At 43.4% G+C, this 14,055-nt stretch overlaps 1 protein-coding gene across 5 annotated transcripts in view; it reads left to right on the forward strand.

Annotated features, from left to right (window-relative positions):
- The window catches only part of MAPKBP1 (mitogen-activated protein kinase binding protein 1), a 97,870-nt gene that overhangs the window by 28,547 nt on the left and 55,268 nt on the right, over positions 1 to 14,055 (forward strand). For all 5 annotated transcript variants that reach the window (XM_057365781.1, XM_057365809.1, XM_057365799.1 and 2 more), the window contains exon 3: positions 779 to 870. In XM_057365781.1, coding sequence (XP_057221764.1) covers positions 779 to 870 — 92 coding nt within the window. The remainder of the gene's footprint in view (positions 1 to 778; positions 871 to 14,055) is intronic.

Below are 14,055 nucleotides of genomic sequence, written 5' to 3' on the forward strand. Positions count from 1 at the left end.
TTTTTTTTTTTTTTTTTTTGCTTTTACCAGCTTCTTACCACAGAGGCCTTTGTATCTGGCAAGTAGCTCTTCCTAGTTGCATTTCTTTTCTTTTCCTGAAAATAGTTGAGATCTTTGCCTAAGGGAAGTGTGGGGACATTTTACATTACTGTCTCTTGCAAGGGTCATTGGTGTGCAGCAGGCTTGTCAATGTGTATGGTATTCTGTCTCAAGATTCCCGGCAAGGGRTGCCCTCCACCACTAGTTGTGGTTTCCAATTCACACACTGTAAGAAAAACTGACTGTTCAGCTCCTAGAAATACAAGGCTGGCACTGGGCTGAACCACATACTGCTGGATGGAGGCAGCAAAGAGAATGGGTCAACCTGGAAACAGTTTTCAGGAAAGAGCCAAGCTCTAGAGACAGTGGTATCTTTAGAGACACCTTTCTAGAGATATCCAAAGATAGTGGTATGTTGCTCTTATTGGGAGGATGGGAATTGGTGGTCAATGAATGTGCATCCCAGCTTTTCAYCAGTCCTAATTGCTGCTTGCTATCCTATGTTTGCAATGCTCTGGCATAGAGAAAGTGACAAGTGTATTGATAATTCCTCCTCTGTACCCCAGGAGCATTTTTCTATGTCTGTKTTGAAACTTAGTGGAACAGCTTCTGTATCTGGCTGCTTCTCAATGGATTTCTAGGAACGAGCGGAACCAGACTATCAGATCTGTGTTATGGGTCTATTTGAACAGCACTCACATTTCATGGTACTTCTTGTTTTCTTTCTCGTATGCTCTAGGTGACTTTGGAGAAGGTGTTGGGCATAACTGTGTCAGGAGGCAGAGGATTAGCCTGCGACCCCAAAACTGGCCTCGTTGCTTATCCAGCAGGGTGAGTTATTAACCACATCCTCAAAGCTAAAATAAACCACAACTGATGCATTAACATAAAGATTCGGGGTGTTTCCACTATAATCTTCTAGAGGATGCCTATTTGCTGCTCTTTAAACACAGAGAATGATGAGACTCAGCACTGTTAATGTAATTGGCAAGGGAGAAAGATTGCATTATCAAGTTTTAATGGGATCCCTTTTAATAGAACTACTCTCATTCCTATTGCTCTAAACTGGGAGTTAAATACATTTTGTGGATCTTCCACTATGTTCTGTAGTGTGATGAATGCAAGAATAACTCAGTGTGATTCTCAATCCAATAAATACCTAATGGAGCAAGTGATGCTTTCAATGAATTGACAAAAGCCTTCTTGTAGAAGCCCTACAATTTATGATTTACCATGTTCCTTGGCCAAATGTGAGGAAAGATTTCAGGCTTACAGCCTGAAACTCCTTATATGTGGGTTCTTTGGAGTGAAACACATCTATCAACTTTAGTCTAAGTTCAAATKGAGATAACCAGAAGGAGACTTTGATGGAAAGCAAGAGCTGCCTCTAGGGACATGGGTGAAGGCTGGAGAGGTCTGCTAGGTTGCAGGAATCAATGTGAATTTGGCACTCCTTTGAGCTTGTTTATTCTGCTGGTCAGCAAGCTAAAAGAGAAGAACAGGCGCTATCTCCAAGTCATGTTGCATGGACATAGTCTTAACATGTGAAAGCTAGAATTAAATGAAAAGAACTTCCACATCAATTGTAGATGAGGTTTTCAGGAAGTGTGCTAGTAATATKTAAAGATTCTGTGTTTGTGGCTAAAATGAGAGATGGGGTTGGTGAAACTGGCTAGAAATTTTTGTCTGTCCTGGTAATATCCTGTTTCACAGAATCACAGCATTGTTGTGGTTGGGGAAGCCTCTTGAGATCTTCTAGTCCAACCCTTATGTTCAAACAGGGTCACCTCTAGCAGGTTGCCCAGGACTATGGCCAGACAGCTTTKGAATATCTCTAGAGATGGAGATGCCATGATCTCTCTGGGAACCATGTTCCAGTCTTTGATTACTCTCATAGTAATACAAACAAAATAAAAACATGAAAAGAAAGGTTTTTTTAAAAGTTATTTTTCCTTTGTGTTCAAATGGAATTTAATGTTTTTTAATTTCTACCTATTGCCTCTTTTTCTATCACTGGGCAGTCTCTTAATTTACAGACAATTTGAAGTCCACATCAGTATTCAGTGGCATCTSTTATGCTTGAACTCTTTGGATCCAGGCAAATAGATTTGTGTGTGTTGCCTTTTCCTTGGCATCTTTTCTGACTGTGTTCACACTTGAAGACAGCAATGAGACAGAGAAGAAAACGAGTGCAGTAACAGATATTTTGGGCTCTTGCATAGCTGAAGATAGGTTAGTTTTGTTAATAGCAATGTCCTTTGATGAATGTGCCTGACATTGATTTAATCAAGTATGAGTACACCTGAGGTTTCTTTTGGCTAATTAAAAGGTTATGTGGTTCCTTAGGGCTTTACAGGGGAATTCCTGTCCTTACTTGTTGGTGGTAACATCTCTTTGCCTGGTCAGGAATATACTAGATGTATGTTGTATAAGTTTAATTGTTTGTTTGACTTGCTGCTTTTGTGCCACAGCTGGCCTGTTTTGTGATACTGTTGTAATTTGTGCACARATTTGCTGCACAAAGACAATCTCAAGGTAACAATCTAAAATGACCTTTGGTTAAGGAGTCATGAGAGAGGTATTGATGCAGACCTTACTAAGCTGATGCAAGTTTCATCTTGTTCAGTTTGTGTTTTGTTTGGGGTTTTTTTTTCCCATTCTGATTTCCAGTGAGTATCTCTTGATTTGAAAGAACTCTTAGCCTTTCTGGTACACTGGCTTCATTTAATTAATTTTTGTTTGTTTGAATTACACGGACTCACAGAACAGGTAGGGCTGGAAGGGACCACAGTGGGTCCTTTAGTGCAAGCTCCCTGCTTAAGCGGGRTCATCCTAGAGCACATGGCAYGGGAYTCCATCCAGATGGTTCCTGAATACYTCCAGTGAGGGAGACTCCACAACCTCTCTGGGCAGCCTGTTCCAGTGTGTGGTGACCTGCTCAGTAAAGCTTTTCTTCATAATCGGGTGGAACTTCCTGTGCATCATTTTCTGCCTTTTGCCTTGTGTCCCTGTTGCTTGGCACCACCGGGCACAGCCTGGCTCCATCCTCTGACACCCTTCCTTCACATACTGATAGACATTGATGAGGTCACTGAGGTCACCTCTCAGTTGTCTCTTTTCATGGCTGAACAGGCCCAGCTTGCTCAGCCTTTCCTTGTAAGAGATGCTCCAGTTTACCATTCATCCTTGTTGCCCTCCACTGGACCTACTCAGGAGCTCCATGTCCCTCTGGTACTGAGGAGCCCAGAACTGGACACTGCACTCCAGATGATGCTCACCAGGGCTGAATAGAGGGGCAGGATCACTGGACCTGCTGGCAATGCTCTCTACTGCATCCCAAGATGCCACAAGGGCACTGCTGGCTCGTGGAGAGCTCGTTGCCCACCAGGACCCCCAGGTCCCTCCTGGCAGAGCTGCTCTCCAGCAGGTGCTGGTGCTCCCCCAACCCGTGCTGATGCCTGGGATTGTTCTTCCCCAGGTGCAGGACCCTGAACTTGCTTTGTTGAATTTCAGAGAGTTCTTCTCTGCCCATCTCTCCAGCCTGCTGAGGTTCTCCTGAAGGGCTGCTCAGCCCTCTGGGGTATTGGCTGCTCCTCCCAGCTTTGTGTCATCAGTGAACTTGCTGAGAGGAGGCATCTGCCCCTTCATCCAAGTCATTGATGAACAAGTTAAACAACACTGGCCCCAATACTGAGCCTTGGGGGGCACCATTGGTGACAGGGCTCCAACCAGACTCTGTGACAGTGATTATGACCCTCTGGGTTCTGTTGTTCAGACAGAACTGTTAATTTACTGGACACCAAACTACTTACATGAGTTTCATGTAGTAGACTTGGTGTGGGTCATGCACAGTTGTTTCATGACCTGTCCATGCAACTTGGTCATCCTCAACTGTGATTCAGTGATTTCCTCATCCCACTGCTCATGTAATGAGGTTTTGCAATGCTGACATGCATGCTTTGCTCCTCCAGTCTGTCCTACCCCTAAAAGCTGAATTTATGTAACAACTCTGTTTTCCTAAGAACACTTTCAACATGCCTAAGTTGATTTGGTTGAGATCAAAACAGTTGCCCCAGGCATCCTGACTTCATCCAYGCCAGGTATACAAGCAACTATTTGAATGAGGACTTGTGCATGAGAAGCTCTGACATTTTTTGAGCATAATCCTAGTTTGTGTCTCTGGTTTTCCTAAAATAATTTTTAAAAGAAGATGTGATTGTTTTTCTGAATTTTCTCTTTCCTGGGGTTTTTGAATCTCCTGGGAAGTCTCTTAAACTGATGAAAGCTGCAATTCCCAATGCAAACAAGCTCATTCCAACTCCWCTGTGCTGCTGAAGAGTGCTACATTATTTTTTTCCTTTTCTTCCCACTGGCTTTTGCACATATTATCCTTTCTCTGTTTTGACCCTAATAAGGCTCCCTCTCTGGCAGTGTGGGACAGCAGCTGTGCTGATCCTGGTATGGTTTTTGTGGGATGCTTGTGCTATAGGATACCCTTCCTTCATATCGGTGGTAAAGGGCCAAAGGCACTGAGTGCTGCAGATATTCCAGGCTACCACTTTGATGTAAAGCTATTATCTTGGGAGATAAGACAACATAAGAGAGAAAATTGTATCCTCTGCAAAGGTCTTGCATCTGCTGCCTGTGCTTACCTGTTTTTATATTGTCAAGTGAAACAAACCCAGCGTTGCTTAATTTGATCTCTGTTAGGGTTTTGCAGTGAGTAGCAAAATTGTTCTTGTGAGGGGAGTGAGGGGGGACAGAAACGTACCAAAATGTTTATTTCTTGTGGCAGGACCAATGCTCTRTCCTTCTTTTGTTTCAATTTCCCCGCTTTGCATTTTCCCTGCTCTTCTCTCCGTTTATTCTCTTTTTGTGGTAGCTAGTTGAGGCTCTGTTTCCTAGAAACAAGAGGAAAAACAAAACTAAGAAAATCCTCTGAGGATAACTAACATTGAAAAAGGAATAAAAGAGTGTGTGAAATTATTTAAATTCTGGACCAGCTGCTAAGATAGCTTTAGTTAGCTTATCTGGTTTTGGTTTTGGTGTTTTGTTTACTGTTGATTTTTAAGTCTTATAGGTTGGTATGACAGATTGATTTATTATGCTTCTCATTGTTCTTCTTTTCTTGGCTCTCAGTTGATCCTGATAACTGGTTAGGAACCTGATCTTCAGGTGAGGCACTTGCCTGCTTGAGTAAGAAGCCTGTGCTTTTTCTTCTGACAAGTGGGAATGTGGCACTTTGTGCCTTTAGAGTGCAATTTCTTTTAAACACTGCTGCTATACTCTGGTCAGCTTWAGCATCTCTCTAGCTCTGCCTATCAATTTGGAGCCACTCTGATAGATTTCAGGGTTTTTCACATTGATGTTCCTTGCTGGGAAGACTGGTATTTGAAACATAGCACGTGTGCTGCKTTGATCAATCTCAACCTGCATATGCTCCTATTCTTTCCCTCTTTCGGTTCTTGCATAGCTCTTTACATACAGCAGCTCCTGCTAAAGGCAGATGTGAGTTTAATCTAGAGAATTCTCTCAGAGACATAGTAAAATGAGTTTCTTTGTCTTTCTCTCAGAAATTACTGTAGCCAGTACAGACACAGRCCCCTGGCTATCTCTGTGTGTGTGAGCAGTATGTTTGCTGAACACATGATTTGTGTGCCCCTGTATTCTGTCCCATTTCAGAATGAATCGTTCTTATTTGTAGATAGGAAGGGAGGGACGATAGAACATGGAGCTATATGATTGAAGTTAAAATATGAAGATAGTGAGTCTTTTTTCCTGATGCTTTTTGCATGATGAATTGAAGAGTTAGACTTGTTCTTGCTTCAGCTTTATCACCTTGATTTTTTTTTTTTTTTTTAATTCAGAAGTATATAGTTGTATGATTGTTCAAATCAGAAAACTGCACATTTATCTGGGTCAAGTTTTATTTTACTGCAACTGTGCTGTGCATGCTGGATGCCAGTGCAGGAACCTTTTGTGTGCCAACCTGCACTGCAGCAACATTCAGCCATAGTCTCAAGTCTTTTCATTGTGTGTTCCCCTGTTCCACCCCTCATCCTCAGCTGATCTGTGGTATGGAGTGGAAGCCACCTAAGTCTGTCAGCCCTTCTGAGTCATACCCCTCCTGGCTGTCAGGTCCTGCACTGACAGGCAGTGATCATGGTCTCTATCACAGCAAAGGGAGGGAGGAAGGGGAAGAACAGGAAATGAGTGAATTGGTTTTAATCCATCCAGGAGCCTGCTCAACATGTGTGTAGCTGTCTAACATAGTTGAGTGGTAAATCCCTTTGGAAGCTGTAAGAATGAAGATTTTTCTTTGCCAGRAGTGATTGTTGGTTTGCTCTCAAATACCTCTTTCCAGTTCCTGTAGATATGCTGTAAGGCAGTTTCCAGCCCATCCACATGTGGAGTCTCTTGGAAAGTTTTAGTCATAATTTTCCATCATTATATAGATAGATTACTGCACAATGTAATAAATTACCATCTTAGGGCAATTTCCCTTTACCTTAAGCTGTATATAGCCCACAATGGAAGAATAACATTTCGGGATAAACATTGTGTAACTTTACCAGGTATGATGTTGCCTTGYTCTTTCTTTCTTCCTTAAAGTGGAATATTTAGGTCATTGAAGTACAGGAACAAATTGTGAGAGGCAAATCTGATAGATRACTGATGGTGAACAAGGCAAAATACTATTCTCAACTGGGATCTTTCCAATGCTTATGACCAGCATAAGCAATGTGGCCAGGTTAGAATTGGTGACAACATTATTTCAACCTTATTTCAGAGCCAGTTTTTATTAACTAATTGATCACGTTGCTTGGGTGGCACAACGGTACTTAGAAAATTGTAGGTGCACAGACAGAACCCACTTCCTTACAGAGCCAGTACATGGTACATGTGCAGTTTGAGCAAAGCTCCACTGCTCTGTGCAGGTACAGTTCTTCACTAATTTTTGTTTAGTATAAATGCTAATGCTATTGGGCTGTATYCCAAATGCATCCTGGGTTGGTACAGGGATATTGAAATACTTGAACTTCTGGGTTGCCAGTAGATAAACCCMCTTTTGCTGGTGCTGCCTCCTTCAAGTTTTCTTCCCCAAAGTTCTGAAGGAGATCAGAACTTTTCTGTACTTTCTTTTTATGTTCGTTTGTAAAGGARAATCCTGTGGTGTTGTAAAGATGTAGAAACCTACCATAAAATGGAGAGAAGTTCTCATGTATGGTTCAAAGCACATTGCAGCATCTTTGGTTACATCAGAAGCAGCTTCATATGTCTTCTTTGAAATAGGACAATTGCCTTTCAAGAGTTAGACCTCTTTTCCCTCCTCATCTCCCAGGAATCTGGAGTGTTGTTAATACATTTCTTCTGTGAGCTACTGTGTTTAACGTGCCATCTGGGGAGATTTTCCAGCTGTCACAATTGTGGTGATGGGCTCAGAAATCCCCTCTGAACAAGAAAATCCCCTTTACTGAGATTGTTAAACATGACTTGAATCTGTACTGCAGATTGGTTTGGGTTGGGCCATTATAACCAAACCAAACAAAATTTTCTGTGCCAAAAGTGAGCAGCACTGGGTTTCAGTGTCCAAAAAGTTGATGAAAAGTAGCCAAACCCTTCCTTCCCTTTTCTTCCCCAGCAATAGCAGGTATCTCAGAAAGAAGCAGGGATACTTTGTCTCTCAAATTTCCCTGGACAGAAAGGAACGTATGTGCACTGAGGCATGAAGACCTGAGGTGTAAAATACTTCATCACTTGCCTTTGTTAATGAAGGTTAGGAAGAGGGGAGGGTGTAGCTGARCAAGCAGCTGTAGAGCAGAAGGGTTGGCTGAAGAAGGCTGATGCAGTCTTAGTTTCTGGAAAGCGAGTGAAGTCTTTGCACTTGGGACAAAAGAATGGAGATTACCCTTTGCAACAGTGCTTTATTCTCAGGCCAAATAATTGTAACTGATATTTTAATTTGCAGAGRTGGATTTAGCAGGACTATGGCCTCTCCCCTTCTCTCTAACAGACCAATGACGCTTGCAAGTAACAGTCAGGGAGTCTGGAGCAGTTGCCCTCTTCAAATCTGGGTAGCAGCTGGATCCAGTTCTGAATCCCCATCACTGCACTTCAGGCAGAAAAGATCCTGTCTGCTGGAGTAGGGGCAGTCTTTTTTGTGTGAGATGTTTCCACATGTCCATAACAGCTAGACAGGAATTTCTACATTGTTTTTTTTCTTGCTCTCCTTTTTTGTGAGTACTGGAGACTCTTCCACCTTGAATCCATGTCTCTCTAATAAAACTGCACCTAAAAAGTAGAATTGTTTGCTGAATAGCTGTGTGTTGCTCCAGTTCAGCTATAATTTTGCTTGGTTTGGCAGAAGAGAAGACAAATAAGCAGACCAAGCAGTATTAGCAGTCACCTGGAGCTGTGGGCAAGCTCCCCTGGTTTAAGTCTTTAGCAGAATTGGTGTCAAATCTGTCAAATTGAATTCCAGGGAGTTTTTATGAGCCAGTCCCCAGGTGTGTGTGTGTAGCTGCTTTTGGTCTCTTGTCTAATTAATTTAAATTCTTTACCTTCGACARCCAGTGGAGAATGTAACAGTAGAATCTTAAATAATGAGGTAGCTGTGAAGCTTCAATCCTGCAGCAAACCTGTTGCCCAGCAGAAAAGGGAGAAAAATAGGACAAAACCTCAAAATAGCTGGGCAGAATGGCTTCTTACTAAACCTGAGGGAGACTGTGTCAAGTCTGCCCAAATTGCTGCTGCATGCATTGAAGACTGCAGCACYGGGGTGCTGTCAGACAGCTGGAGGGAAGGTGTTTGGAGCTGAGCCCCCTGACTCTGAGAGCTCAACTGCTGCCTGGGGAGTTGGTTAATGCCATCTTTGCCAGCTGTGGAGTTGCTCTTGYGGTGGACAGTGGGAATCTTGTGGAATGCTTGGCTTCAGACCTTGTGTSACTTTTACATTGTGTTACGCTTGGTATTGAAAGACTGCTAAGGGCACTGCTGATGTTTGGTGTTGCCAGGTCCCTTTGACATGAGCTGCTGTTGTGCTGTACACAGAGTGCTGTTCTCCTGTACACAGAGCTTCTGGTTACTCGTCCAGAGTGCCATAGCTAATCCAGCCTTCAGGTTACAAGGGGGTGGGTTGCTGTTCTGTAGCCAGCCACTACAGCCTTGGGACAAATAGAGATGTAATGTGATGCTTTATCCTACAGTTACTATTTGAGGATCTGGCATCAGCAGTAGGTCTGATACGGCATCCTCCTTCAATCCTCCAGGTACTAATGGATCTGTTTATTCCCTGTCTTTCAACAGAGGCCATGTGATATGAGTCCTTTCTCCCAAAAATTTCTTTGTGTACCCCCTCTTTGTGTATCTGGGATCAGCCTGCGCTCATACATGCTTTTGTAATTCCTGCTTTCTGTCAGGCACCTGGAAAGGGCTGAGCTTAGTGTAGGAGCATGTTGCTGCATCCCCATCTGACAGAAGCCCCTGTCACAGGAGGAGCACAATCTGTGCCTCCTCTTGCAGCCCTTCAAGTGCCAGGACCTGTGACAGGCAGTACCCACTCTCTACACTCAGAGGTGAATCAGAGTTGGTGACCCTTGGTWGCACTTTGCTGCTGTTTATAAATCAAGACAACACAAGCCAGAAAACCCCAACCAACCCCAACCAAATTGCTGAAAGCCACAACAGAAAGCCTTGACTTGTTTAGATTGCCAGATGGTTTTTGATGTTTAGATTAAATTGAGAATTTTTCAAGGGAATGATCTAACTGAAATGAAACTTTTTGGGAACTGTTTCACGAATTTGTGCTCAGGAAATCTGTAGAGAAAGGGAATATGTGAGAAGAGGCAGATGCCTTTYCCCAGAAAGGGCGGCCTGAGGATCTCCTTAGGATGTCTCCTTAGGATTTGGGAACCCTACTTTGAGTTGAGCAGAAAATGGAGCCCAGTTCAGAGGTGAGCTGGTAACTATTCTTCCTTCCAATTCACACCTTCAAGCTTGTAGGGTTGGGGGCAGGAAAAACATAGAATTACAGAATTTCAGTTGAAAAGGGACCCTTAGAGGTCACCTAGTCCAACCCAGGCCACAGGGAACAGGGGCATCTTCAACTAAACCAGTTTTCTCATCTATCACCCCTCTGTGCAACCTATTCCAATGCTTCATTGCATTACTTTTTTATTTTGTAAAAAAAGTCTAATATAAATGTATTCTCTTTTAGCTTAAAACCATCCTCCCATTTCCTRTTACAACAGGTCTTACTAAAAAGTTTGTCCCCATCTTTCTTATMAGTCGCTGCTAAGTATTGAAAAGCCACAGTAAGGTCTCCTGGAGCCTTTTCTTCTCCAGGCTGAACAATACCAGCTCTCAGCCTCTCYTCACATGAGAGGTGTTCCAGTCTTCTGGTCATTTTTGTGGTCCCTCYCTGGACCTGTTCTAACAGGGCTGTRTCTTTCTTGTCATGGGCATTTCAGACCTGGATGCAGTACTTCAGGTCAGAAGTGTGTTGTTYTGTATTCTTTATGTTGCTCTATACTTGGAATGATTTTGAAAGTTTGTCTGAAGGACAGGAAGACTTTTCTGAAAAAACTCAGCGATGGGGAAGAGGCAGTGTATTGTAAGGCATGGGGAACAGATTTTTTTTCTTTATATTTTTAGTCTCTCTCAGGACTGGATGGTAGAGAAAATCACTTTGCTTCTCCCCGCTTGCACCTTATTCTAAAAATAGAAGTGTCAGTTTTCTATTTTCTCCCTTACAGAGCTGTAGATAACAGGAGTTGGGTATTCAATAGATGAATATATTTAAAAAAAAGAAAAAAAAAGTGGTAATGTGAAAGGTGCTGTGTTGTACACCAATATTTTTACCTGTGCTAGTTTGGACATTCCCAACAGCACACACTAAGCATCCATCAAGGTGGTAAAGCCCACAAATGCACGTTATGCTGCCTTTCAGAGTCTCTGCAGTGTGATGCTCCTGCTCAAAGTCCCACAGCTGGTTCCAYGAATGGGACATGAGCTCAGCTGACATTGTGGTAGGTGTACACACAGAAAGTTAAGGATGTGATTATGGCAAAAAATGCCAGATGCTACTGGCTCCACTCCTTCTGTGTCCTCATTTTCACCTGTTCTAAGTGCTGAGCAAGCCTGGTTCTTAGAGAGAGAGGAGAGCAAAATGGGTCAATGGTGGAAAGAAGAAATGCTCTCAGAATGGTGTGCAGAAGGAAATTGGATGGAGTTTGCGTAGGCATCTSTTCAGTGGTGTATTTTACATTTTCCTTTCTTTCTTTTTGAATATCTGAATGCTTTTGCACGCAAATTCTTTGATTACTAATTAACCTTTGAACTCCAACTCTTCTGTACCACAGCATGGCACACAAGTGTGTTGGCTTTAAACGACTTCTGTGCTTAACTGAGGGTGAAGTTGGGGATGGTTTTTAGTGTAAGAATGAATTACAGGATCCTTATTCTGGACCAGAGAGGGACTCTTGCTTGCACTGTCTGTGTAGGCAGTGTGAATGTGCTCTTCCCACCAGTGATAGAAATCTTGGAGAGGGGTTTCTTTTTGTATKCGATGCTGCAGTGGTGTGAGTGAGCTGTAAATGAAGTTTGGTGCTGTGGGTAGGGCAAGTAGTTAGGTAGCTTCTGTCCCACACTGTCTCACACAACTGGTGTGGCAGGTCCAGGCACCGCCTGTGCAATGTTTCTTGGGGGGCCAAAAGTATTACCTGAGTCTTCAAGAGCATTGTTAGTGTGAATTCTTGCTGTTGCCAAAAATGTTAGCGATGAAGAAAGTGAGAGCARGGAAATGGGAATGCTTTTATCTTTGCAAGGCTGCAATGAAAATTCTTGTCACAGTAAAAGCACTTAACTGCCCTTGAAACTTCCCTGTTCGGGATTCCCAAGGCTGTGAGGAGGGAAAGGTAGGGTTATTTTGGAGAAGTCCTGCAAGTTTGTTGCTGTTTGGGTTGCCTGACAAACCATATTAAGGAAAACTACATAGTGTGTGCTTCTTACTGCTGCAACCCTGGTTCTAGGGAAAATATTCCAGTTCCCTCAAAAGGAAAATGCCATAATACCTGTCACAATAGCTATTGCAGTTGCTGTTTCAATTATTATATTGGTCATATCTGACTTTAACCTGTCTTAAGAGAAACCCTGACTGTCCACAATCCTTGAGTATGTCAATTGGATTTTTAAATTGGGAGGCAAGCTAGTAATAATCCCATGTAGATGGCTGGTTTGTTACTTTGTGCTTTGATCTCATTAACCAGCATGTGAACTAAAGGGAAGTTGCTATTGAAAAGAAAAGAAGGAGGGGAGAAGGAGGCCGGGGAAGCAGTCCCGTGGTGAGGGTCATAAACTTGCAGTTTATGTGCAAAGAAATGGAAACAAGAGAATAAGCATGACTGCTTTATTTAATAATAGAGCTAAACACTCAGGTAGAACTCTGCAAGTGGGAAGCTTTGGCATGGTTGGAAAGCTATTGCATACTAATGAAATAGGGAAGAGCAGTGTTGCAAAGCTCTCGGTGCCTTGGCTATTTTGGAACATGTAGGCCTTTTCTCAGCTTGAAGCTCTGCGACCTGCTGGGGTTTGCCCATTAACTGAGAAAGGAGGGGGATGACAGAGAGCACAAATGCCCAAAAGCCTGCGTACCTGCAGGTAGCAGCCTGCTCTCTGCTCTACCTRCTCCGAATCTCTCCAGTTACACCTCCTAGCAACCGGTGCCTTGGTGCAGCAACACCACTGGCCTGGAAGCCAAGTCCTGAGCTTGCATAAGAGCGAGGGGGAGGGGGGAGTGGGGGCTGAATAGCAAAGTCTGGGATGAAAATGAGATACCAGCCGCCTCAGCTGAGCTCCACCCTTTCTAAGAATCTCAAAACAGGCACTRTGTCTCCTGGCAACCTTGACACAAATCATAGAGTTTAACTTAAAAGAAGTACGTGCAGTCCAAAGGACATATCTCATCACCAGGTGTGAACAACAGGGAATCATTCTTTTTCCTCTTTCTGGAAGATCTGTCACTGTAGATGGTCGAGGGTTTCACTCATCGTSAGTAGGCAATGAGTTAAAGGTGGAAGAGCATCTTGTTGGCGTAGTTAAGAAGTGCCAAGAAATGGTGTATTTTGTTTATTGTAAGCATGCCCAGAAGTGCCCTGACTATTGCTTAGGAACCAGATGAAGGACTTGGCCCCCTCCCTGCTGYGCTGGAAGCTGTGCCCTGCAATGCATGCACGCATTGGTCTGTTGTGCACCTGAACCTGGTTCTTTCAGCTGGCAGCCAAGGACTGACAGAGCAGATACCAGACAATTTCTCGCCTTTGGAGTCAGTTGTTAGGCTTTTGCAATGCTGACCTAATACGTTTAGGAAGTACTCTTAGTCCAGGACTCTAACTTAATAACGTTTATCTGTGACAAGAGATGTAGATTACAAGAARGCAAGACTGAATTTTATCATGATTGCTTCTCCTTCCAGGAAAGCTGTCTTTTCAGATCACTGACAACTGATGCTCAGTAACTACTCTGAAGAAAAAATTCAGCTCATTTAAAATGCTGTGTATTTTGCTAAGAGAGAAGTAAAGCAGAAATAAATGTTCATCTTTTGTTTAAGGCAGAGCTGTCACAAGGCTTCTAAAAAGATAACATGGATAGAATTGAACTTCRCCAGTTCTGGCAATGTCTGAACTGTTCCTTCTGTGAGAAGTGGCAGGGCTGGGGCAGGGAGCTGGCATGAGCTCTGGGTGTTTGGGCCTGGGAGCTGCAGCAGGCTTCCTGTGCATTGTGCTGTGGACATTTGTGGGGAGAAGCAGGCTCCCCCCGTCCCTTCTTTCAGCATCTGCCAGCCTGACCTTGTAGGGTGCTGAGTAGGCAAGGCTGGCAGGAGGCTTTAGTGCCTTTTTGTGGACCTGGCAGCCGGCTGCCCAAGGCAGCTGTGAGCTTTGCTCTTGCCTAGAGGAGCGGAAAACAACTGGTTATTTGAGCAAGTGATTCTTTAACTTCCCGCTTTCCAAGAAGCATTTT

Source organism: Malurus melanocephalus, unplaced genomic scaffold, assembly GCF_030028575.1.
Source record: "Malurus melanocephalus ecotype Western Australia unplaced genomic scaffold, MMel_1.1 scaffold_2, whole genome shotgun sequence".
Lineage (NCBI taxonomy): Eukaryota > Metazoa > Chordata > Aves > Passeriformes > Maluridae > Malurus > Malurus melanocephalus.